The sequence below is a fragment of the Entelurus aequoreus genome, linkage group LG13, assembly GCF_033978785.1.
Source record: "Entelurus aequoreus isolate RoL-2023_Sb linkage group LG13, RoL_Eaeq_v1.1, whole genome shotgun sequence".
In the NCBI taxonomy this organism is placed as follows: Eukaryota; Metazoa; Chordata; class Actinopteri; order Syngnathiformes; family Syngnathidae; genus Entelurus; species Entelurus aequoreus.
Window position 1 is genome coordinate 45,828,902 of NC_084743.1, and position 24,871 is coordinate 45,853,772.

The 24,871-nt window shown below is 41.4% G+C and overlaps 1 protein-coding gene and 1 long non-coding RNA gene across 3 annotated transcripts in view; one reads left to right on the forward strand and one right to left on the reverse strand.

The window, feature by feature from the left end:
* Positions 1-24,199, forward strand: part of tekt1 (tektin 1) — a 26,712-nt gene extending 2,513 nt beyond the window's left edge. The window contains exons 4-8 of one of the 2 annotated variants that reach the window (XM_062068589.1): positions 17,519-17,647; positions 17,746-17,892; positions 17,958-18,183; positions 22,889-23,085; positions 23,156-24,199. In XM_062068589.1, the coding sequence (XP_061924573.1) occupies positions 17,519-17,647; positions 17,746-17,892; positions 17,958-18,183; positions 22,889-23,085; positions 23,156-23,315 (859 nt within the window). In that variant the 3' untranslated portion in view covers positions 23,316-24,199. The remainder of the gene's footprint in view (positions 1-17,518; positions 17,648-17,745; positions 17,893-17,957; positions 18,184-22,888; positions 23,086-23,155) is intronic. The other variant, XM_062068590.1, reaches the window with a different exon arrangement.
* On the reverse strand, positions 9,401-9,776 carry LOC133663873 (uncharacterized). Its single transcript, XR_009828426.1, has 2 exons — positions 9,690-9,776; positions 9,401-9,442 (listed from the first exon to the last, which is right to left on the reverse strand). It is a non-coding gene; the product is annotated as an uncharacterized LOC133663873 (long non-coding RNA).
* Positions 24,200-24,871: the final 672 nt, after the last annotated feature.

Sequence of the window (24,871 nt, forward strand, 5' to 3'; positions counted from 1 at the left end):
TCTTCCTGGAAGTGAAAACCAGTGGTGGTCAACCAAGCTAAGATGGCTAAGCAGCGTGCAAACTAAGTACAAAATAGGTTTAAATCTTCCTGCAAAAAGCATATACGAGCAAAAAAATCAAACTGTGCAATGAAATAGATCCCTATACTTAATCAAAAAAAAAAAAAAGGTTTGTCGAGTGAGGATTATTTGTCGGTGGAGTTCACAAACTATCGTGTGCTCCAGACATCGTTCTACACGACGAAAACTTGGAAAAGCATGGAGGTCTACAACTTCTTGGTGTGTGACTGGGTCAAGGAATTTGGTATCAAGACTCTCCCAAATAAATATGCATTGTTTTTGCTTGGCCATATTTACACAAATGTATACGTTTGGAAAAAACAATGCCAAAAACCTTAGTTGTTTACTCTGTAAACCAAAATCCTAACTGCTCTCTTCATCTTAGACGTCCAACGCAAATTTAGGAACACATTTGAGTTCATGAAAAGTTTTACTGCACATAACCATCACCGACTGTTCCCGAATAACAAACAAGTCTTTGTTTTTTGTCAAGATATAAATAGATGCTGTTTTATACTGTAGGTGGAGAAAATTAATAACATTATAGGGGTGGGCCAAAGAAAAGGCAAACCAAAATAAGTACATACAGTGGGTGTTGTAGGGTGTCCCCAGCTAAATGACAGATAGTTAATAGTAATGGACCTTTATTGGGTCCATGTGTACACTTTCAGTTACATTAAAATGTATATTATACATGTGGGCCCGTAGATATAAATGTCAACATTGTGTATGTGCTGAAAGCTTCATTTATGACTGCTGCCTTTGGTAAAAGCTTAACTCCTTTAGGTTTTGTTCACATTTGATTTATTTGATTTAGACTTGCAGAGTTGGTGCTTTGTGTCTTAAAAAATACAGATAATATCAAGGTAATACTCAAATGGGAAACACTAAATGGTATTAGTGTATCAAACAAACCTTTAATGAAGTGGTTACTGCAAACTCGTGCATTCTTTGACTCCGTTCCCTTGGACTTCAGCGCGTGGTACTTTTGTCGTCTTTTTACATGGAATCTTGCACTCTTCCACCATTGTTGATTACCTCTCGAGGATCTCTGAAGAAACGTTTATCCTTTTAGCGATTTAAGCGGTTGGTACAGCCGGAAACAACGCAAGCATGGGGCATTTTTCTTCGAAAAAGGCTCAATGGCGCCTACTAGCCTTTGAGAACAGCTGCTGGCTTGACCACCACGTGTATTCAGTGAGCTGGACGTGACGTCATTTTGAATCCATGCAGTTGCAGCCTAAAATGCCTGAATTTGCAACAGCTTTTTCAGAAAATTGCCACAAATGTTGCATTTTTAAAAAGGTTTATTGTTTTCAATAACGTTGAATCAACTTGTGTTTTTATGAACATGTTATCAATGTTTACAGTTTTCCTCAATTGCTTCGACCAGTGTATTTGAACCATTGTTGGGCCGTGAGTGCCCCTTAGGCCGCTTCTACACTAAGCCCGCTAAGGTTATCCAGGATATATCCCACCTAATCTTATCCTTATCCACACACATGAATTGATTACGTGGACCCAGACTTAAACAAGTTGAAATACTTTTTCGGATGTTACCAAAGTACTATCTATCTATTTAGTGGTCAATTGTACGGAATATGTACTGAACTATGCAATCTACTAATAAAAGTTTCAATCAATCAATCAATCACACACAATGCCACGGTTTAAGAACCCCTTCCCCCTCCGTCCGCCGGCGCAACGAGACCTAGCAAAAAAAATGTGCGCGTCATAGTCACCTGTGACCTGTAAGTGTATTCTTACCCTGTGTTTCAATGTAGACTATTGCCACATTTCTTTTAACAGTAGACCTTGCTTGCCTCACCATCAGCAGCTGTTAGACTAGCCCTATTGTAGTGAATCACACCTGAGCCATCATACATAAATCATATCTTTAATGGACGTGTGAAAGTAAACAATGTTATGAAGAACATTTTACAACAATCAATCTAGGGATCTAGATATCTGGTCAGGACATTCCTCACTCTTACCTTCACCTTCACTGTCCATTCTTGCAATATTGCCTGTGCTGAGGCTGAAATTGGCGGTCGTACTTCACGGCCGCAACTACTTCATGGCTCCACAATAGTTATGGAGTACAAAACTAGACGTTGATTAATCACTTGACATACATGGCGGACAATAACTGATACAGTCTGCTTTGCCAGTCCAAATGCATTCACTGTTTTCCGTAGTCTTCCCCGCATTCTCGTTGTAAATGGACAAAGTTCTTGGCTAAGTACAATCACAGCTGACCTGGATATTCCAAAGATCTCTTGCCGTTCCTTTGGCACGACACACTCGTTGACAAACATATCCCACTAAGCTGCCGTTCTTCCAAGCCTTAACCAAAACTGTCGCTCAACATTGCTATGTTGCTGTCTGAGATGTGATGTATCCCAAATAGCTGCAATCGCGCATTTCATTCTTTTAAGGTATTCATGTGTGATTTCCACAAGCGCCTGTTACGAAGCTGGCTGTGGCGCGTTCTTTCTGACGTCACTTCCTGTGTGGAGCGTGGCCTTTCTGGCGTCACTTCCTCTCCGAACTCAGTTTGTAAACGATCGATGAGTCCATACAAAGCTAAGAGCCGGAGATTCAAGAAATACACGGCGCACTTACCCGTGTAAAAAATTATCCAAGGAGGGGAACCTTAAACGATGAGTTAGTGTGGCTGACACCGGGCTTAGGCTAAATAATTATTTGTTTAAGGAGTTATCCAGCTTAATGTAGATAGGTCCTGAGAGGCCTGCCAAACAATATGTTTCTCAGCTAGTTATAATACACTTTTCCACCACACATGGCAGTAATGATAATATCAATCAAACAGACAAAGTCTGACACTAAAGTCGTAGAGAAGTTTCTTAAGCTTTCTTATCGGCGTGGCAAAGTTGGTAGAGTGGCTGTGCCAGCAATCGGAGTGTTGCTGGTTACTGGGATTCAATCCCCACCTTCTACCATCCTAGTCACGTCCGTTGTGTCCTTGGGCAAGACACTTCACCCTAGCTCCTGACGGCTGCTGGTTAGCGCCTTGCATGGCAGCTCCTGCCATCAGTGTGTGAATGTGTGTGTGAATGGGTGAATGTGGAAATACTGTCAAAGCGCTTTGAGTACCTTGAAGGTAGAAAAGCGCTATACAAGTATAACCCATTTATCATTTATCATTTAAGCTTAAAAATAATGACTAAAATGGTATATTTGTATTTTCATTTGCACTTTGATTTCATTGACAGTTTAGTTAAGAAACATTAATTATTGTATTTATTTTAGCACAACATAATTGTATGTTAATGTATTTTTGTCAGTTTATTATGAGTTCCCTCTTATGCAGTATATTTGGTTAGTACTTATTTTTCTTATCAGGCTTACCTATGTAAGCCTAAGGTTTATGTGTTAAATAATAAGTAATCTTTGTGATGAACTCATGGTTTTATATCATTTGACAATGTTAACATGTTAAACTGCAAGTAGGTTGGGTATAATTATTCAATATGATTAAAATAAAGAGTAAGATTACTAATTCAGTGTTAATATTTGAGTGGGCTCAGGGTCCCTCTGAAGTGGAAAAGTTTGGCCCTGATGTCAAAAAGGTTAAGATTCCCTTGAACAACTCCCCATTTTCTCAAGTCAAAAGTCCAGGGTAGGACTTATTTACAGTATTTTCATGGTCAATACATATACTAATATACTACTGTACTTTGACAGCATCGACACCAACACCATGATCTGGTCTCAGGTCAGGGTCAGGCCATAGTGTTTCATCAACATCACAACCTGTGGGAACGTTGTGGGAAATATAATATAATTACATTATGAGACCATGATATATTATCATCACACTTCAACATCTCTAGCATATAAATGCTGCCACTTTGCTAGGTCAGCATTGCAAATAAAATATGTTCTACCCTGGATAAATACAGGAGAAATAAATATATAAATGCATGTAAACTAGGAAGTACATTTTTATATACTACATTTCCTAGGAAGCTAAGCGCTGTAGACAGGAACAGGAAGTATGTAGGTCTGAGCAACGTGGAAGACGACAACTGTGCCATTTAATCAATCAAGATTTGATTTATTGTTACAGGTTGCTTCTCCTGTTTTGTTACTGCGTTATTTTACGTTATTTTTTATGTAGTATCGGCTAGAAACTGAAGATCTGAGTGTGTTTTGTGGCAGCGCTGCGGTGGAAAATAAGAGGCGTACGTGCTTTGTGTGGGTGGGGGCGGGGGGGGACTCCCATACCGTAGTTGAGGAGCGCAGGGGAGACGTTCCTTCGGGGCTAACAACCTTCACTTTACCCGGAAGTGGTCTTTACAGCTGAGGGTGAATGACGAGGCCGGCGGTTTGTTGCAACTTTGTGACTTTATTGGACGCAGCCATCCACCAAGCTAGAGAGAGCACCTGCAAGCACTCACTGTCGCCGGTCGCTCACTTCTCTCGCCCACTCACTCACTGACGTCCCTCACCCACATGCTGTCATATCTTAAAGGGCCACACACACACACACACACACACACACACACACACACACACACACACACACACACACACACACACACACACACACACACACACACACACACACACACACACACACACACACACACACACACACACACACACACACACACACACACACACACACACACACACACACACACACACACACACACACACATAAACGCTACTATCATAACAACTAACAAGACATCAAGGCGAAGCCAAGAGTCGATTTTTTTAACAAGGAGAAATTCTCAATACTTTTCTTTTGTCGAGCACAAAGAAAATAACATTTTAGTTAAATGTAAGTTGTGTCTTGGATCAAAGATCCTATCTACTTCAAGTTCAAGTTAAAGTGCCATTATGTTGCAGCTATTTAAAATAGTTTTGTCAATTTGTTCTGGCCAGAAACAAATTGGCCTTTGAAACATATCTTTGTCTTTGTGTGTTGTATGTAGACCACATTGTTTGTGTGTTGTATGTAGACCACATTGTTTGTGTGTTGTATGTAGAGCACATTGTTTGTGTGTTGTATGTAGACCACATTGTTTGTGTGTTGTATCCAGACCACATTGTTTGTGTGTTGTATGTAGACCACATTGTTTGTGTGTTGTATGTAGAGCACATTGTTTGTGTGTTGTATGTAGACCACATTGTTTGTGTGTTGTATGTAGACCACATTGTTTGTGTGTTGTATGTAGACCACATTGTTTGTGTGTTGTATGTAGACCACATTGCTTAGCAGAGTTCAGTGATGCAAATGCATGTCAAGTTGATCAACACATTGTATTATTCTCCAGTGCAATAACAGTACTGAAATGAAGGCTAAAGGGCATTAATGGGAGCTTTTAAAAAAGAAAAGAAAAAATAAGTAACTAAATAGTTACTTTTCAAAGTAACGCATTACTTTTTGGTGTAAGTAACTGAGTTAGTAACCGAGTTACTTTTGAAATGAAGTAACTAGTAACTATAACTCATTACTGGTTTTCAGTAACTAACCCAACACTGCATATATATATATATATATATATATATATATATATATATATATATATATATATATATATATATATATATAATATATATATATATATAGACACCGAGAGTAACAAGCGGTATAAAATGGATTAGAAAGGAAAGATAAAATAAAAAAATAAAAAATTTAAACACTTTTTTTTTTAACTTGAGACTTCCGGTGGACCTGATTTTGGATGCTGGGGGGCCGGATCCGGCCTGCGGGCCGTAGTTTGGGGACCCCTGGGCTAAACTGTGCAGGAAAAATGAGGGCTTCTGACAAAGTTGGTTGAATTTGCTTGAAATGGTGTTTAATCGATCGCGCCTGTTTGAATTTTGGGTGCTTTTTTTTTTATTGAGTACGACAGCAAAATAACCAAGCATGGGGCCAAAGAAAGTTGTGAGGGCCAGCACTTTAGAAAAAGAAGGTATTATTAATTCAAGAAAGAAGCTGTAGCAAAGAACAAAGGTGGCGATTGTGTGGCTCCCCTTTCGCGTCCTTCCTCTCTGCTTCTCACCATCTGCCGGCAACTGTCTTCAATAATGTTAAAAGTATAAAATCGGATTGCCGATATTATCGGATTGCCGATATTATCGGCCGATAAATACTTTAAAATTACTTTTTAAAACGCCGCTGTACGGAGTGGTACACGGACGTAGGGAGAAGTACAGAGCGCCAATAAACCTTAAAGGCACTGCCTTTGCGTGCCGGCCCAATCACATAATATCTACGCTTTTCACACACACAAGTGAATGCAAAGCATACTTGGTCAACAGCCATACAGGTCACACTGAGGGTGACCGTATAAACAACTTTAACAGTGTTACAAATATGCGCCACACTGTGAACCCACACCAAACAAGAATGACAAACACATTTCAGGAGAACATCCGCACCGTAACACAACATAAACACAACACAACAAATACCCAGAACCCCTTGCAGCACAAACTCTTCCGGGACGCTACAATATACACCCTCGCTAACAATGTAACAATGTTTTGAAAACTTTGTTACAATTGTTTAATGCATCCAGCGGGGCATCACAACAAAATTACGCATAATAATGTGTTAATTCGCCGACTGTATATATCGGTATCGGTTGATATCGGAATCTGTAATTAAGAGTTGGACAATATCGGAATATCGGATATCGGCAAAAAAGCCATTATCGGACATCTCTAGTTAAAAGTGATGTTTATGTATCCGTTTCGTTCCATCTATTCTTCCATATTCTGTATTGCTTTTTCTCAAGGTCACGGGTCAGCTTTCACACCCTGAACTAAAGTTGAATTCATCATTTATATGCATTCACATTGTTTTCTACGTGTAAAGCTAGAATAATTCTCTATAAAATGTGTTTTGTGTTAATATTTTTGAGTGAGTGAACTGCATAGTAGCATTTACATTATTTGTCTTGGGGGAAAATTGCTTTTGTTTTCGTTGGATTTGACCTTCTGGAACAGATTACTAATGGAAACCGAGGTGTTACTTTTTAAACTGAGCTATCCAAACAAAACAGCATCTTAGCTATTAACAAGGCCACCGGCCTTGATAATATTCCCTCCAGATTCAGATCAGGGACTCTGCCTTCATCATTGCCCCGATCATCACGCACATAATAAACCTATCAATTACACAAGGCCAAGTACCAAAAGATTTTAAGATAGCAAGAGTAACTCCCCTCTTTAAAAAAGGAAGCAAATTGGAACCTGGCAACTACCGACCTGTTTCTATTCTCAGCTCCATTTCGAAAGTAATGGAGAAAATAGTTTATGAACAGGTCGATAGTTACCTTGCCACTAATAAACTCATGTACAAATTCCAATCCGGCTTCAGAACTAACCACTCCACTGACACATGCCTTCTCTATCTGACCGACCACATCAAACATGAGGTGGACGCGGGCAAATACTGCGGCATGGTCATGCTGGACCTTCAGAAGGCCTTTGACACCGTTAACCACGCTATACTGTTGGATAAGCTCAGAGCAATCGGATTTAACAAAACCTCTTGGAGCTGGATGCAATCTTACTTGGAGGGGAAGGAGCAGGTGGTAGAGGTGAACGGCACCGTGTCCCCCCCCTCTCGGTGAGCTGTGGAGTCCCCCAAGGCAGTATATTGGGACCTTTACTGTTCCTAATATACATAAACGACTTGTCATCGGCATGCGACTGTGAATTGTTTTTGTTTGCGGATGACTCTGCCTTGCTGGTATCCGGCAAGGACAAGTCACAGGTGGAGAAAATCCTCAGTGCTGAGCTCTGTAGAACTTGCACCTGGCTAGCTGACAACAAGCTATCCATACACTTGGGTAAAACAGAATCCATCCTGTTTGGGTCCCACATCAAACTTAAGAAAGTCAATGACTTCACCATAAAAGTAGGTGACAGTGTCATCACCAGGAAAGATGAGGTCACCTACCTAGGTTCCATTCTAGAGGCTAATCTTTACTGTGATAAAATGGCAACCAAGGTAATCAAAAAGGTCAACCAACGAACAAGATTTCTCTACAGAATTTCCTCTCTGGTCAACAAAAGCACCTTGAGGATTCTGGCGGGAACTCTCGTTCAACCCTTTTTCGATTACGCATGCACCTCCTGGTACCCTAGCACCTCCAAAACCCTCAAATCTAAACTCCAAATATCTCAGAACAAGCTAGTCAGGTTACTTCTAGACCTCCACCCCAGATCCCACCTCACTCCTACCCACTTCTCTAAAGTGGGCTGGCTCAAGGTGGAGGACAGAGTTAAAGAACTTGCACTGAGCCTAGTCTATAAAATCCGCTACACCTCCCTGATAACGAAGTACATGTCAAACTACTTCCTTAACATAAATGACCGCCATAACCACAACACCAGGGGGTGCTCCACTAACCACGTTAAACCCAGATTCCGAACTAACAAAGGTCTTAACTCATTCTCTTTCTATGCCACATCAATGTGGAATGCGCTCCCAACAGGTATAAAAGAAAGGGCATCTCTATCCTCCTTCAAAACCGCAATAAAAGTTCACCTCCAGGCAGCTACAACCCTAAACTAACACCCTCCCCGGATTGCTAATAATCAAATGTAAACAATCAAATGCAGATACTTTTTCTTTTTCTTATGCCTTCTGATCTCTCTCTCTCTCTCTCTCTCTCTCTCTCTCTCTCTCTCTCTCTCTCTCTCTCTCTCTCTCGCTATGTCCACTACTTGATGTCCATACCCCCCCCCCCCACCTCCACACCCCTGATTGTAAATAATGTAAATAATTCAATGTGATTATCTTGTGTGATGACTGTATTATGATGATAGTATATATGATAGTATATATCTGTATCATGAATCAATTTCAGTGGACCCCGACTTAAACAAGTTGAAAAACTTATTCGGGTGTTACCATTTAGTGGTCAATTGTACGGAATATGTACTTCACTGTGCAACCTACTAATAAAAGTCTCAATCAATCAATCAATCAAGCTTTGGTTGGTTGATGTTTATTTTAAACATGTATGCAATTTCAACATGACACATCACACATTTCTCATATTTTTTCATTCCTCTTAACATGTCCAAAAAGGAGTAGGAAGAAGCAAAGCCTATTTATACCTACCGCTTTTTCACTTCCGAGCAACTACTGACACATTTGTTCACTTCCTGTTCTCACATTTGTTCACTTCCTGTTCTTAATCTGTAACAGCTTTGTATCCGCTTTGAGTTGACAATTCATTTATTTTTCCTAATATTTCCAGGAGTTGATAGTGTGCCGTTAGGGGTGCATGTCTGATGCAAGGGCTGTTTAACACCTTTCTTACGTCACGACTCTGGAGACCGATGAGCGTTGTCAGCAGGTTTAATGACATTCAAAAGGGTGAAACTAAAAAGACAAACAATACAGTCAATATATAAATATGTTATGCAAATGTATTCATATATATGCTGTAATGCTACCTTACAAGACATGAGAAGGTAAACAAAGTGAAATTGTACTACGACGCCATCTTAGATGACATCGCAAATTATTGCTAATGAGTATGGCAAAGATCATACATCAAAAATCATAAATTTAGCTCGAAATATTTTAGACAAAAACCAAGTTTCAAAGTTCAACTTATGATACATACCGGCGATGCAACCTTAAACAAAGGATATATGCAGTTTTTCTTCGAAAATAACCACCATAAAGTACGTGCTGGAACCGGAGATTTCTCTGCTTGGCTTATGTAACTTCCGGTCAATAAAGTTTGATTCAAAATACACACTTCTCAAATATGTATTAACTGCCATGACCACATGATGGCGACAAATACACATGTAATAATATTAATTACATAACAAGCTTATTTAAGCACAACACATTTCAACAAGAGTTTACAACTTTTAGTTGTAACAGAACAGATAGTAAAGTCCCAAAGATTGACAGATTGATCACTCCTGCTCTAATTACTATACATTTTTTTAAAAAGTGACTAGCAACAAATCAATCAATCAATCAATCAATGTTTATTTATATAGCCCTAAATCACAAGTGTCTCAAAGGGCTGTACAAGCCACAACGACATCCTCGGTACAGAGCCCACATACGGGCAAGGAAAAACTCACCCCAGTGGGACGTCGGTGAATGACTATGAGAAACCTTGGAGAGGACCGCATATGTGGGTAACCCCCCCCCTCTAGGGGAGACCGAAAGCAACGGATGTCGAGTGGGTCTGACATAACATTGTGAAAGTCCAGTCCACAGTGGATCCAACTCATCAGCGGGAGTCCAGTCCACAGCGGGGCCAACAGGAAACCATCCCGAGCGGAGACGGGTCAGCAGCGCAGAGATGTCCCCAACCGATGCACAGGCTAGTGGTCCACCCGGGGTCCCGGCTCTGGACAGCCAGCACTTCATCCATGGCCACCGGACCTATGCAACTCCCCCTCGCAAGGGACAGGGGAGAAGAGGAGAGAAGAAAAGAAACGGCAGATCAACTGGTCTAAAAAAGGGGGGGTCTATTTAAAGGCTAGATTATACAAATGAGTTTTAAGATGGGACTTAAATGCTTCTACTGAGGTAGCATCTCTAACTGTTACCGGGAGGGCATTCCAGAGTACTGGAGCCCGAATAGAAAACGCTCTATAGCCCGCAGACTTTTTTTTGGCTCTGGGAATCACTAATAAGCCGGAGTTCTTTGAACGCAGATTTCTTGTCGGGACATATGGTACAATACAATCGGCGAGATAGGCTGGAGCTAAACCGTGTAATATTTTATACGTAAGTAGTAAAACCTTAAAGTCGCATCTTAAGTGCACAGGAAGCCAGTGCAAGTGAGCCAGTATAGGCGTAATATGATCAAACTTTCTTGTTTTTGTCAAAAGCCTTGCAGCCGCATTTTGTACCAACTGTAATCTTTTAATGCTAGACATAGGGAGGCCCGAAAATAATACGTTACAGTAATCGAGACGAGACGTAACGAACGCATGAATAATGATCTCAGCGTCGCTAGTGGACAAGATGGAACGAATTTTAGCGATATTACGGAGATGAAAGAAGGCCGTTTTAGTAACACTCTTAATGTGTGACTCAAACGAGAGAGTTGGGTCGAAGATAATACCCAGATTCTTTACCGAGTCTCCTTGTTTAATTGTTTGGTTGTCAAATGTTAAGGTGGTATTATTAAATAGATGTTGGTGTCTAGCAGGACCGATAATCAGCATTTCCGTTTTCTTAGCGTTGAGTTGCAAAAAGTTAGCGGACATCCATTGTTTAATTTCATTAAGACACGCCTCCAGCTGACTACAGTCCGGCGTGTTGGTCAGCTTTAGGGGCATGTAGAGTTGAGTGTCATCAGCATAACAGTGAAAGCTAACACCGTACTTGCGTATGATGTCACCCAGCGGCAGCATGTAAATACTAAAGAGTGCAGGGCCAAGAACCGAACCCTGGGGAACTCCGCACGTTACCTTGACATAGTCCGAGGTCACATTGTTATGGGAGACGCACTGCATCCTGTCAGTAAGATAAGAGTTAAACCAAGACAAGGCTAAGTCTGACATACCAATACGTGTTTTGATACGCTCTAATAAAATATTATGATCGACGGTATCGAAAGCGGCGCTAAGATCAAGAAGCAGCAACATAGATGACGCATCAGAATCCATCGTTAGCAATAGATCATTAGTCATTTTTGCGAGGGCTGTCTCCGTAGAGTGATTTGCCCTGAAACCGGATTGAAAAGGTTCACAGAGATTGTTAGTCACTAAGTGTTCATTTAGCTGCTGTGCAACAGTTTTTTCGAGAATTTTGGAAATAAACGGAAGGTGGGAGACCGGTCGGTAGTTTACCATGAGGTCAGGATCGAGGTTAGGTCTTTTGAGCAGAGGATGAATAACCGCTTTTTTGAATGCTAGGGGAACAGTGCCGGAGGAAAGTGATAAGTTTATAATATTTAACACTGATGGACCTAATAATACAAACAGTTCCTTGATAAGTTTCCCAGGAAGTGGGTCAAGTAAACATGTTGTTTGTTTTATCCCACTTACACGCTGTAATAATTCCTCTAATGTTATTTCATCAAAAATAGAGAGACTATTTTGGAGGGCAGTGTCCGTCGTATATACAGTCGTATTTGTGTTAATAGAACCCAGTTGTAGCTGGGATGTGTTGTCTTTAATCTCCTTTCTAATGACTTCAATTTTCTTATTAAAGAAATTCATAAAATCATCTGCCGAGTGGGTGGAGCTACTGGGAGGAGTCCCTTGTTGGGTTAGCGATGCTACTGTACTAAACAGAAATTTAGGATCGTTTTTGTTGAGGCGGATGAGATTTGAGTAGTATTTAGCTTTAGCTAAGGTAAGCATGCGTTTATAAGTTATTAAACTATCACTCCATGCTTGATGGAAAACCTCAAGTTTAGTCGCGCGCCATTTGCGTTCCAGTTTTCTACATGATAATTTATGAGCTCTAATTTCTTCTGTAAACCATGGGGTGCGCCTTTTAGGGGCCCTTTTTTGCTTTAGCGGTGCTATACTATCAATAATTTCGCGCAAGGCATCGTCAAAGTTGTTAGTGAGTTTATCAATAGAGCCGACATAATTTGGGAATGGTGCTATTACCGAAGGCAGTAGGTCAGCAAGAGTCATCGTTGTGGCAGCATTAATGTTGCGGCCGCTATAGCAGTTATTATTATTATTAGCTTGTTGACAAAGAGTCAAAACTTCAAATTTTATAAGGTAATGATCGGACATTACTTTAGTATATGGAAGTATCATAACTTTGGAGGTGGTGACACCCCTGACAAGCACTAGATCTATTGTATTACCGTTGCGATGCGTGGGTTCATGTATTATTTGTGTAAGACCACAGCTATCAATTATGGGTTGGAGCGCCACGCACTGAGGGTCCGATGGGGTATTCATATGGATATTAAAGTCCCCCATTATGATTATATTGTCGGCGTGCGTCACTAGATCAGCAACGAACTCTGAGAATTCACTGATAAAGTCCGAATAGGGCCCAGGGGGGCGGTAGATAACAGCCAGGTCGAGAGGTAGCGGTGTGACAGACCTCATAGTAAGCACCTCAAACGATTTATATTTATTATTTAGGTTAGGGGTAAGGTTGAAATTTTCATTGTATATTAGTGCGACACCCCCTCCCCTTTTAAGAGGGCGGGCAACATGCGCATTCGTATAGTTAGGAGGAGATGCCTCATTGAGCGCAAAAAATTCGTCCGGTTTGAGCCAGGTTTCGCTAAGACCAATGACGTTAAGATTGTTGTCTCTAATGACCTCATTAACCAATAACGCCTTGGGAGACAACGATCTTATGTTTAAAAAGCCCATATTATAGGTATTGGGCTGTTTTGACGAGTTTTTGTTAAGATTATCCGTAGTGGCAATATTAACAATGTTGCGTTTATTATGCGTAGTGCACTTTAAATAGTTTCGACCATATCTAGGAATTGATATGACGGGAATTTTCCGATTGTTTGCTTGGTGCTGCAATAGACTGGACATATCATAATTTGCCACCTCAGTAGAATGCATGTCCACCTCTGACACAGACACAACAGAAAAAACATTATGTGAATTGTGTATTATTCTAAGAGAATTGCTATGCGTACATGGATTATCCAGCCTGGCGCTGGCTAGTTCTAGCTTAACTGACTCCTCACCCGGACTAACAGACATTGTAATTGCCTGTGACCGGGCTTGCTCTAGTGTAGTCAGTCAAGTGAGACTTAAATAGTAGTCTATGTTTCTAGACAGGATGATGGCGCCTTCCTGGTTAGGGTGAAGGCCGTCTCTCATCAGCAAGCCTGGTTTGCCCCAGAAAGAGGGCCAGTTATCAATAAACGTTAGTCCCTGCGTCCTACAGTAGCTAGCCAACCACTTGTTAAGCGAGACTAATCTGCTATATCTCTCATCATTGCCTCTCGCAGGCAGGGGGCCAGAGACAATTACTCGATGCCTGGACATCTTTCTGGCGAGATCACAAGTCCTGGCTATGTTTCTCTTTGTAATCTCTGACTGTCTCATTCTAGTGTCATTGGAGCCAACGTGTACAACTATATTCGCATAATTAGTGGTGCGATTAGCCTGTCGTACGTGTTTACTAGGCCTGTTGCGAGTTAGCTCCCTAAGATTAGCTTCAATGTCAGGTGCTCTGGCCCCGGGGATACACTTTATTGTGGCTGGTTTGCTAAGCTTTATGTTTCGGGTGATGGAGTCCCCTATAACTAAGGTGTGGTGCCCGGTAGACTGGGGTGTAGGACTAGCTAAAGAGCTAAATCTATTATGCGTCTCAACCGGTACACCGTAGCTTGTAGGCCGCTTAGGACTGCTACAAGCTGGGCTAGTTAGCTCGCTACAGCTAACGCTAGCAGATGTGTCCGCAACATCTAAAGTTACGACATTACTCTGCTCTAACTGGCGGACACGGCCCTCTAGCAGAGCCAACCTCTCCGTGAGTATGGTGCAAGACGCGCAGGAAGCCATTACTCACAGTGTTTTCTGTCACCGAGTGAAGTTCCTGCTGTCCTCGGGGAAGTGGTCGCGGTCTGTAGGAGTAGCTTCTTACTGACCGGCGCTGCCTTTCTCCGCGCTAGCTTAGCAGCTAGCTAGCTGAGGAAAGGGTGGTGGGACAGAGATCGGGTGATTTGCAAGTTAAATAGTACCACTAAAAATGTTTGAGAAGTGATAAAGAAAGCTGTAGAACAATTAAAAGCACACAGATAGAGCGCTACTTAGCTTTTTCGCAACAGCGAACAGACGGCGAGCAGTCACGCACGGTGAACCGTGGAACTTTTGAAATAAAAAAAGCACTTGCTGGTGGTTTGGTATTGTTTTTGCAATTTAAAAAAGTCAAAAAGACGCCACCAAAGAAAGTTTGTTATATCATATTTATTTTGTGTTTAAATGTTATATAACTTTAAGCAAATGTGTCTTGGCCAATTAAGTAAATTCAGCGATTCCATCTTTACATACACATTAAACACATACTGTTTATGATAATCAATAGCAGTCCGTTAATACCAGTGGTGAGCCATGCGTTTCCCACCTAGGCCTTCAGTGATGTACGACTTCAATGATTACCTCTCAAAATATCATCATCATTTATGTCACCACATGACCATTGCTGGAGAAATACTATACAGAAACACATTTACGCGCTACTAGCATTGGATCACCTCAACAGTGTACAAAACGGCCTATTTTCCGGTGCATTTAAAAATAAATTAAAACGCATCAGCAATTAAAACATAATTGTGTGTAAATAATAAATGTGGTACTTTCAACATTTAAATTGCAAAAAACATTAAAAAAATTTTAACTCACAATTTGTAGCACCTATTTAACGCTGTGCTGTTAACGCTGTGCCAGTGGTACCGCTCGTCGTCGGCTTATTCGAGTGGAAATGGTGAGCATTTCCCCATTTCATCGCCAGAACAGTTGAGCCAGCTTCCGGGGTTGGCCGACATCGTCTCACAAGATGTAGTTTCTCTTTAAATATCCTTCTTGAAAATGGCCTTGCAAATATATATCTACCACCTAATCAACGTTTTGTTCCCCTTCTCTGCTATGACGCAACAATTCCAGCTTCCTGCTAAATTGAAACTTGTGAATGTATACTCACTTTGGAAATGACAAGTGAGTCTCCAATCACAGTCTCGTTAACATCAGGCTACTTAGATAGGCTACTGTCAACAACTTGTGATCTGATTGGCCATCGCAACTGTCTATCAACTCTATGTGTTCTCAAATTCATCCGCTAACGATCCCGGTGAGTATCCAATCACAGGACGCGTAAATGTCACGTCCAACGTGAGGCCAGCTAGAAGGCCTTACTGACAACAACTCGTGATCTGATTGGCTATGGCAACTGTCTATTTACCATGAATTGATTAACGTGGACCCCGATTTAAACAAGTTGAAAAACTTATTGGGGTGTTACCATTTAGTGGTCAATTGTACGGAATATGTACTGTTCTGTGCAATCTACTAATAAAAGTTTCAATCAATCAATCAATCAATATAAACTATATGTCCCCGTTCACTTAAAGAGCACGGACGCCCGCATTGTTGATTCTGAAGGCCCCGGGCAGATTTAGTACAGCATGCCAACATAAACTAGCGGAATTCTGATTGAATACAAACTAAAACTAAAAACATGAAGAGAATATTAATACTTTTAGATATTTAGGCAAAGTAAATACAACATTTATTTAATCTTTAATTATGATTGTGATTTCCTGTTATGTTAGGCCAGCAGAGAAAGGCCTTGCTGGCCACTGGTTACAGGCCTACTGAAATGAAATGTTCTTATTTAAAAGGGGATTACAGGTCCATTCTATGTGTCATACTTGATCATTTCGCGATATTGCCATATTTTTGCTGAAGGGATTTAGAAGAGAACATCGACGATAAAGTTCGCAACTTTTGGTCGCTGATAAAAAAGCCTTGCCTGTACCGGAAGTAGCGTGACGTCACAGGTTGAAGAGCTCCTCACATCTGCACATTGTTTGCAATCATGGCCAGCAGCAGCGAGAGCGATTCGGACCGAGAAAGCGACGATTACCCCATTAATTTGAGCGAGGATGAAAGATTTGTGGATGAGAAAAGTGAGAGTGAAGGATTAGAGGGCAGTGGAAGCGATTCAGATAGGGAAGATGCCGTGAGAGGCGGGTGGGACCTGATATTCAGCTGGGAATGACTAAAACAGTAAATAAACACAAGACATATATATACTCTATTAGCCACAACACAACCAGGCTTATATTTAATATGCCACAAATTAATCCGCATAACAAACACCTCCCCCCTCCCGTCCATATAACCCACCAATACAAATCAAACACCCGCACAACACACTCAATCCCACAGCCCAAAGTACCGTTCACCTCCGTGAAGTTCATACAGCCCATATATTTCCCCAAAGTTACGTACGTGACATGCACATAGCGGCACGCACGTACGGGCAAGCGATCAAATGTTTGGAAGCCAAAGCTGTACTCATGGTAGCGCGTCTGCTATCCAACTCAAAGTCCTCCTGGTTGTGTTGCTGTAGCCAGCCGCTAATACACCGATCCCACCTACAGCTTTCTTCTTTGCTGTCTTCATTGTTCATTAAACAAATTGCAAAAGATTCACCAACACAGATGTCCAGAAAACTGTGGAATTTTGCGATGAAAACAGACGACTTAATAGCTGGCCACAATGGTGTCCCAATATGTCCGCACAATCCGTGACGTCACACGCAAACGTCATCATACCGAGACGTTTTCAGCAGAATATTTTGCGGGAAATTTAAAATTGCACTTTAGTAATGTAACCCGCCGTGTTGGCATGTGTTGCAATGTTAAGATTTCATCATTGATATATAAACTATCAGACTGCGTGGTCGGTAGTAGTGGCTTTCAGTAGGCCTTTAATACTCATTAAGGCTAACATTAAAATGCCGTGCATGCAGAAATAAACGCCACCCCTCTGAGAAGCTGTGTGATGACGTCAGCAAAGAGCTGGTGAAGGAGGCGGAGCTGGCAAAGGGCGTGATGTCAATCCTGCAGCGAGTAGTCAAACAGATCGCTGAGCAGACACGGTAATGACAACTTCTACCCGACATGATTCATGCCAATTAAGTCTATGGATATGACACCTAAACATGGTTGCAATAACCCAACCAATTCTTTATCCCAGATTGAACCAAGCGTCCAAGTTTGATCTGGAACAGGATCTGAAGGAGAAATACGAGGCTCAGCACTTAGATGCCTCCTGTGCCTCGATGACGCCACATTCCCTCAACAACACACAGACAGTTCTCAACCCCAAGACAGTTCCACCAAGGTGAACAAACTTCTTCTCTATTCCCAACCAACGGCCTTCACCATCAAACATATTTATATATTTAGTTCAACCGTGACACCGGGAGAGTGGGAGAGAAGCTCAGACTTCAACATAGCTAAGGCGGAGCGTCAGAAGACCAACTCGGTGTCTCTGAGGGCGCTGGTGGAGTCTCTGCTGGCCCAGACTGCTGCTGACATGCAGCAACAGTTCCAGGCCACGTCAGCGGCCTTGCAGCTGAATGTCCTGCATATCAAGACGGTCAAGAGCCAGATGGAGGAACAACTCACCAAGGCAAGTCGGCGTGGCATTTACAAAAGACAAGGAATTCACTTTGGTGTTTCTAATCATTGTTTTCACATTCTAGTAATGTTGAGACTGTATTCAGAGAAGATAACTTTTTAGTATAGTGCTTTCACATAGCTTTCTTTCAGGCTCATCCTGATACTAGGGTGTCCTGATCTGATATATAGCTTTCTTTCAGGCTCATCCTGATACTAGGGTGTCCTGATCTGATATATAGCTTTCTTTCAGGCTCATCCTGATACTAGGGTGTCCTGATCTGATATATAGCTTTCTTTCAGGCTCATCCTGATACTAGGGTGTCCTGATCTGATATTGATATCGGTGAGGATTATATCAGTTTGCACTTAAGCTCTCCGATACAAAATGTCCTCCCAAAAACACAAAAGGTTGGTCTTTTCTTGTATTTTAGTGAAGTCACTCACAAAAAAATAAACATGGTAGGCTATATGCTACTTGGAGGTAGCAGCTACACAACAGCTAAGCACACAATAGCACAAAAGCTAGGCATATGTGATAAATGTCCCTTAACCGAACAATATTGCAGTCTGAATCACAACACTTGTCAATATAAACAAGTATCAAATAATTATAGTTCCATATTACATACAGATAGAACGTCTCCAAGGCAGAAGCGTATTAGAAATAATTCAGTAACAAACGTGTCCTAAGCATTTTAATTTACTGCGTTATGAGCTCAACTTTATGAATTATTGCAGCCAAAAAAGTAAACAATTAGCACTTGACTTCAATTTAAAGTTAAAGTACCACTGATAGTCACACACACTAGGTGTGGTAAAAATACCCTCTGCATTTGACCCATCCTCTTGTTCCACCCCCTGGGAGGTGAGGGCAGCAATGAGCAGCAGCGGTGGCCACGCTCAGGAATCATTTTGGTGATTTAACCCCCAATTCCAACCCTTGATGCTGAGTGCCAAGCCATTTTTATAGTCTTTTGTATGACTCGGCCGGGGTTTGAACTCACGACCTACTGATCCATGGGCGGACACTCTAACCACAAGGCCACTGAGCAGGTTTTAAGTGTTTAGTGTTTTTTTATACCTACAATTTAGTTGAGTAATTACACTTGATCAAACATATTTTTAACATTTCATTGTATAACATATTAGGTAATATAAGATCTGTGCTGATAGAGTATCAGATCAATATCAATATTGGCTCATATTCAAAGCAATAATATCAGTTTTGTATTGGAAGTAAAAAACTTTCATCGTGACACCCCTACCTAATACCCGAGTCATACACCAGGAAATTCATTTTTTATTGGCTGGTGGCATCAAAATATAACCAAGGATGATTAGGGCTAAACTAAAAAAAAAAAAGTTTTCCTATGTTAAAAAAAAAAATATATATTTTTTTTTTTACAGAGGTATTTTGTTTTTGGCCATGAAAGTACGTTGCGAGAAATGACATAAAAATACTAATGCATACTAATAATAAACAAAGTATGATTATTTTATAGTGTTTTTTATTCTACAGAGGGTGCATAATTTACCAGTGGAGTATAAATCGCCATCAGTGTGTGAATGTGTGTGTGAATGGGTGAATGTGGAAATAGTGTCAAAGCGCTTTGAGTTCCTTAAAAAAAAGGAAGAAAAGCGCTATACAAGTATAACCCATTTACCATTTCAATCAAATATGAGAGTATGTGAACAATTTTACTAAAAAAAAAGTTTCTACATAAATCCATGCAACAAGCTGTAATAGTAAAAAAGATCACTAAATGGGAAAAAAGTTAAGAAAATGTACAAAAATTACCTATCCCAGCTGACTTTGAGCTTCCCAAGGTGGACTACACCTTGGGCAATCACCTGCCAATCGCAAAACACATACCAGCGTTGCCAGATGTACAATAATTATTGTATTTGTACAACGATTTACCCACTTCAACACATGACTGTTAGAAAACACAAACAAGAGGCATCCTACACTGCGCTTAGTCGTGTGCGTTGTCTCCCGGGCCTCTTTACAGCCAGGTGGGGGCGCTGTTCTGCCAGTGGCAACAGTAATATTAACTTATTTAAAAGTAAAAAACTGCATTATAAGCTATACTGCTAATGTTTTGACGTAGCAGATGGTCTCGAGTAACGTCAAACTGGGTATGTACCAAAAGTTTCTTCAAAATACGATCATACCAGGCTTCTGTATGATAATTGGTAATTTCTCTTGTGGCAACACTGACAGCCATTCACACTCACACTGTCTGCAGTTGTGCACAAAAGTTAGGTAAGTCAACCGCTACATCATATGATAGTCATTACATTTACTAAGATTTTTTTTTATACTGTATTTTTCAAATTATAAGGCCCACTTCAAATCCTATTCATTTTCTCAAAAATCGACAGTGCGCCTTATGTACCTATGAATTCTGGTTGTGCCTACCGACCTCGAAGCAACTTTTTTTGTATATAGTGTAATGTTAAGCGTGACCAGGCACATGGTGAAGCCGGTTGCATTCCCTCCCTCTCTGTTTCTGCCCGCTTGTCCCCCGAAATCTAAACATCTAAACATGGAATTGATAAGCTGGACTCTTGACTCAATTGACAAAATCTTGACGAGGAAAAGAGGTTCGGGGGGGCCTGGCTGCCCTGACGGAACGATCGCTGCGGAAAACGTGAGGGACTCGTGGGAGAGATGGAGAATCATGTGCGTCTCGGTGCTTTCCGTCCAGGACGTGGAAGACATCTTATCTATTTGGAACTTTGGTGTATCCTCAAATCCGGAATACGATGGCAGCCGTTGAAGAAGCCCAAAGACTGGAAGGCATGGGTCGAGCTGTGGGAACGCACACTGTGACGATTTCCGAACTGAATCATAAGTTGGACAACATCATTGAAATGCAAAAATTGATCAAATTGAAAGCCAGCACGGACGATTAGATCAGACAAGCCATTGAAATGTCTGCTCGCTTGGAAAACAACAATCCTTATCTATGATTCGACTCTCTCAAATGGCCTTGACGATACTCTCAACAGACTAAGGCTGTTCTGAAAACATTCCCTGAAGGACAGCACAGTGATAGCTGCTCTGACATCCCTTCCTCCTCCATTAACACCTATGAGTTGAACTTTGCTCGTAACACCTGCAGAGAGAGACTCCAGGCCTATAGACACAACAACACTACACCCTGAACAATGGGCATATGCACCCCACCCCATCCCACGCCTTTGCCTCACCCCTTGTGGTATGTTGGAACTCAAAGCAGCGCCCTAGTGGCTGGCAGGTTCGGGCCGGATGCCCGCCCCTTACCTCTCATTGTAGGTCTCGAGCTGTATGTTGTAATGTGCTTTGCTATAGGGTTTTTTTCTCACTCCAGATTGGGCCCCCATCAATAGGAGCCCAATCTGAAATCAACTTTTTATTACTCATCCTCCCCCCCAGTGTCATAAATGGCAATCCATCAGCGTTCCTGTTCTGTAACCCTGTATAATATTGTTTGTCGAATCTTGAATGGGGTTGTGTTGAAAACATTTCCTTGTACTTGTGCAATGACAATAAAGATCATTCCAAGTTAGATGGCAGTCACACATGAGATACGTGTGGACTGCAGGTTGACACCTGTTCAATAAATGATGCTAGCAAGTACCCGTAAGCAAGCAACACCAAACGTTGATGTTTCATTAAGAATATAAAACATTACACATGGCGATCAAAAATCTGTCAGAAATGTTTTAGTACAACTTTGGTAAGCTACAATGCCGCGCCACTTGATAAAAAGTGGAGCATTATGGCTACAGTGGACAAAAGACCTGTGCTTAAACATACAAATATAATTATGGTGTGTGTAAAGGCACCCCAAAATGGCATCTATTAAGAGACACTATCTGGCGTTTTGTTTTACAATATTATGCAAAACCAACTTTTCTTACCCATTGGTACCTGCTGATGTGTATTTGGGATCTGCATAATTCCCGAAAATGTGCGCACGTCCGCCATCTTAGTACGCGCCAACACCTTAGCCAATATCGTCTTTCCTTTTCTCTATCCTCTTGTTGTGGGGCATTTATCCTACGCCGTTGCCATTTCTAATACAAAGTAGTGTACAGTTCTAAAGTAACTTATATCTGTCAGTAAACTCGCTATAGAAGCGCTACAAACTACTGTTACAGCAAAGATGACGGGGAGACGGCGCTGTTGAAGTGGAGGCACGTAAATAAGATCTCCCACAAAACCCTGAAGAGACGGTCAGAAATCATCTTGAAAACGGTCTGTAAAACATAATCTACGCAACATTTTGACCAAAGAACCACCATTACATGTTATGTAGACCACAAGGAAGTGTTTTAATGTAGAAAAAAATCATAATATGACCCCTTTTGTATGACAAAAGACCTAAATAGACCCTCTCATCAGCAGTGCACCTTATAATCCGGTGAACCCTACAGTCAGAAAAATACAGTACTCCGTTTTTTGCTTGTTTTCTTGGATAAACCACACGGTTCATTTGAATTAGTAAAGCATGTCGGCGTCCAGTTTTAATTTGATGACCAAATAATATTCCAATCTCATCTTCTCCAAGTTGGTACAGTCTGTTCGGTGCATCATGGCACCAGCTAAAGTAGTAAAAGTCCTTCCATGCAGTAGCCAACATAGACAGGATTAAAATTATTGTTCAACAACTGGATTGAACGAATAAGGAGGAACATAAATTCATTGATGTGGTCGTTCCCTCCAGGTTTTGTCGGAGTTCGCCAGCCAGCAGAAAAACCGAGAAGACCTCCAAGTGGCCATCACGGAGAACGAGCATTTCCTCAGTTTGGCTCAGGCTAGGCTGGATTTACGTCAGCAGAGGCCCGCCAAAGAGCGATGTCACGATCCGGCGCAAACCCAGCTCCTCACTGAGGTCGGCCAGCATACGAGTCAAATCAGCAAGTAAGGACGCACCTCTTCCACATTCCCGATTACAGTAATTGGCGTCTATTATTTACCGCTCCCCTGGCAGGCTGCGTGAGACCGTAGATCAGTCGGAGGAGCAGCAGAGGGCGCTGGTCCGCTGCCAGCTGGAACTGCAGCAGAGCATTGAAGTCAAGGCCAACCTTCTCTACGTTGATGAGGTCATCTGCATTCCATACAGAGAGACAATTGTCTTAACTAAATTCTGAACACTACTTCCTTCAAATCATACTTTATCAAGAGGGATGTTCAATCTATTCTATCCATGTCTCGAGGAATATTTTTGACTTGTCACTTTTTTAGCTGACATACCATTGATTGATTGATTGAAACTTTTATTAGTATATTGCACAGTTGAAGTTGGCAACCAACACAGGCACCTGCTTATGTTGACAACATGACTTGACTTTTGTCACCATCAAATTTAAGGTCCAATGGGGTCATTTTTATGAAAAAAGGACTCGTAATATCAACATAGTATTAACTCATTACGATAGTCAACAAGACACAACAGCGAGTCTAAAGTTACACATCATTTTCTTTTTTTCCCTAAAGTATTAGCCACTGGGAGAAAGATGTGTTATTATAGTCAAGACATACAGCAAAATTACCGCATCCGGTTTGTTAGATAAGAGTATAAAATATCATAACAACTAAATAATCAAAGTATTTGTACAAGCAGTGGCTAGTTATGTTTTCGTTTATGTCAAAACCTGCTTGTATCGGACATTTTTCATTTTACCTTGAAAATTGACTAAGACAACTTATAATAAATAAGACACTGTAGAAAGATCATAAGCACTGATTATTTATCTTTTTATTTCACTGGGTAAACGCAATGTTGGCTGTAAAGTGTGTAAAGTTGGGCAATAGGCCATACTGAAATGTCAGGTATGGATCCATCCATCCATTTTCTACCTCTTATCCCTTTTTGGGGTCGCGGGGGGCTTCTGGAGCCTATCTCAGCTGCATCCGGGCGGAAAGCGGGGTACACCCTGGACAAGTTGCCACCTCATCACAGGGCCAACACAGATAGACAGACAACATTCACACTCACATTCACACACTAGGGCCAATTTAGTGTTGCCAATCCACCTATCCCCAGGTGCATGTCTTTGGAGGTGGGAGGAAGCCGGAGTACCCGGAGGGAACCCACGCAGTCACGGGGAGAACATGCAAACTCCACACAGAAAGACCCCGAGCCCGGGATTGAACTCAGGACTACTCAGGACCTTCGTATTGATGGATACAATACCAAGTAAATACTAGTGCAGTGTTTCCAATATTGATGCTTGATAACTTTAAAAAAAGAAGAAAAGAAGTTTGATCATGATTATAATCAGAATAAAACCAATAACAAAGACATTTGACAAACAAAAAAAGTATTTAACATCTTTATTTGTGAAAAATGAGAGCGAGAGATTAAGAGAGAGAGAGAGAGAGATCAACAGGCTCATATGGATTTGTTAAAGTTAAAGTCCCACTGATAGTCACACACACACTAGGTGTGGTGAAATTATCCTCTGCATTTGACCCATCCCCATTTTCACCCCCTGGGAGGTGAGGGGAGCAGTGAGCAGCAGCGGTAGCAGCGCTCGGGAATCATTTAGGTGATTTAACCCCCAATTCCAACCCTTGATGCTGAGTACCTAGCAGGGAGGTAATGGGTTCCATTTTTATAGTCTTTGGTATGACTCGGCCGGGGTTTGAACTCACGACCTTCCAGTCTCAGGTCGGACACGCTAACCACAAGGCCACCGAGCAG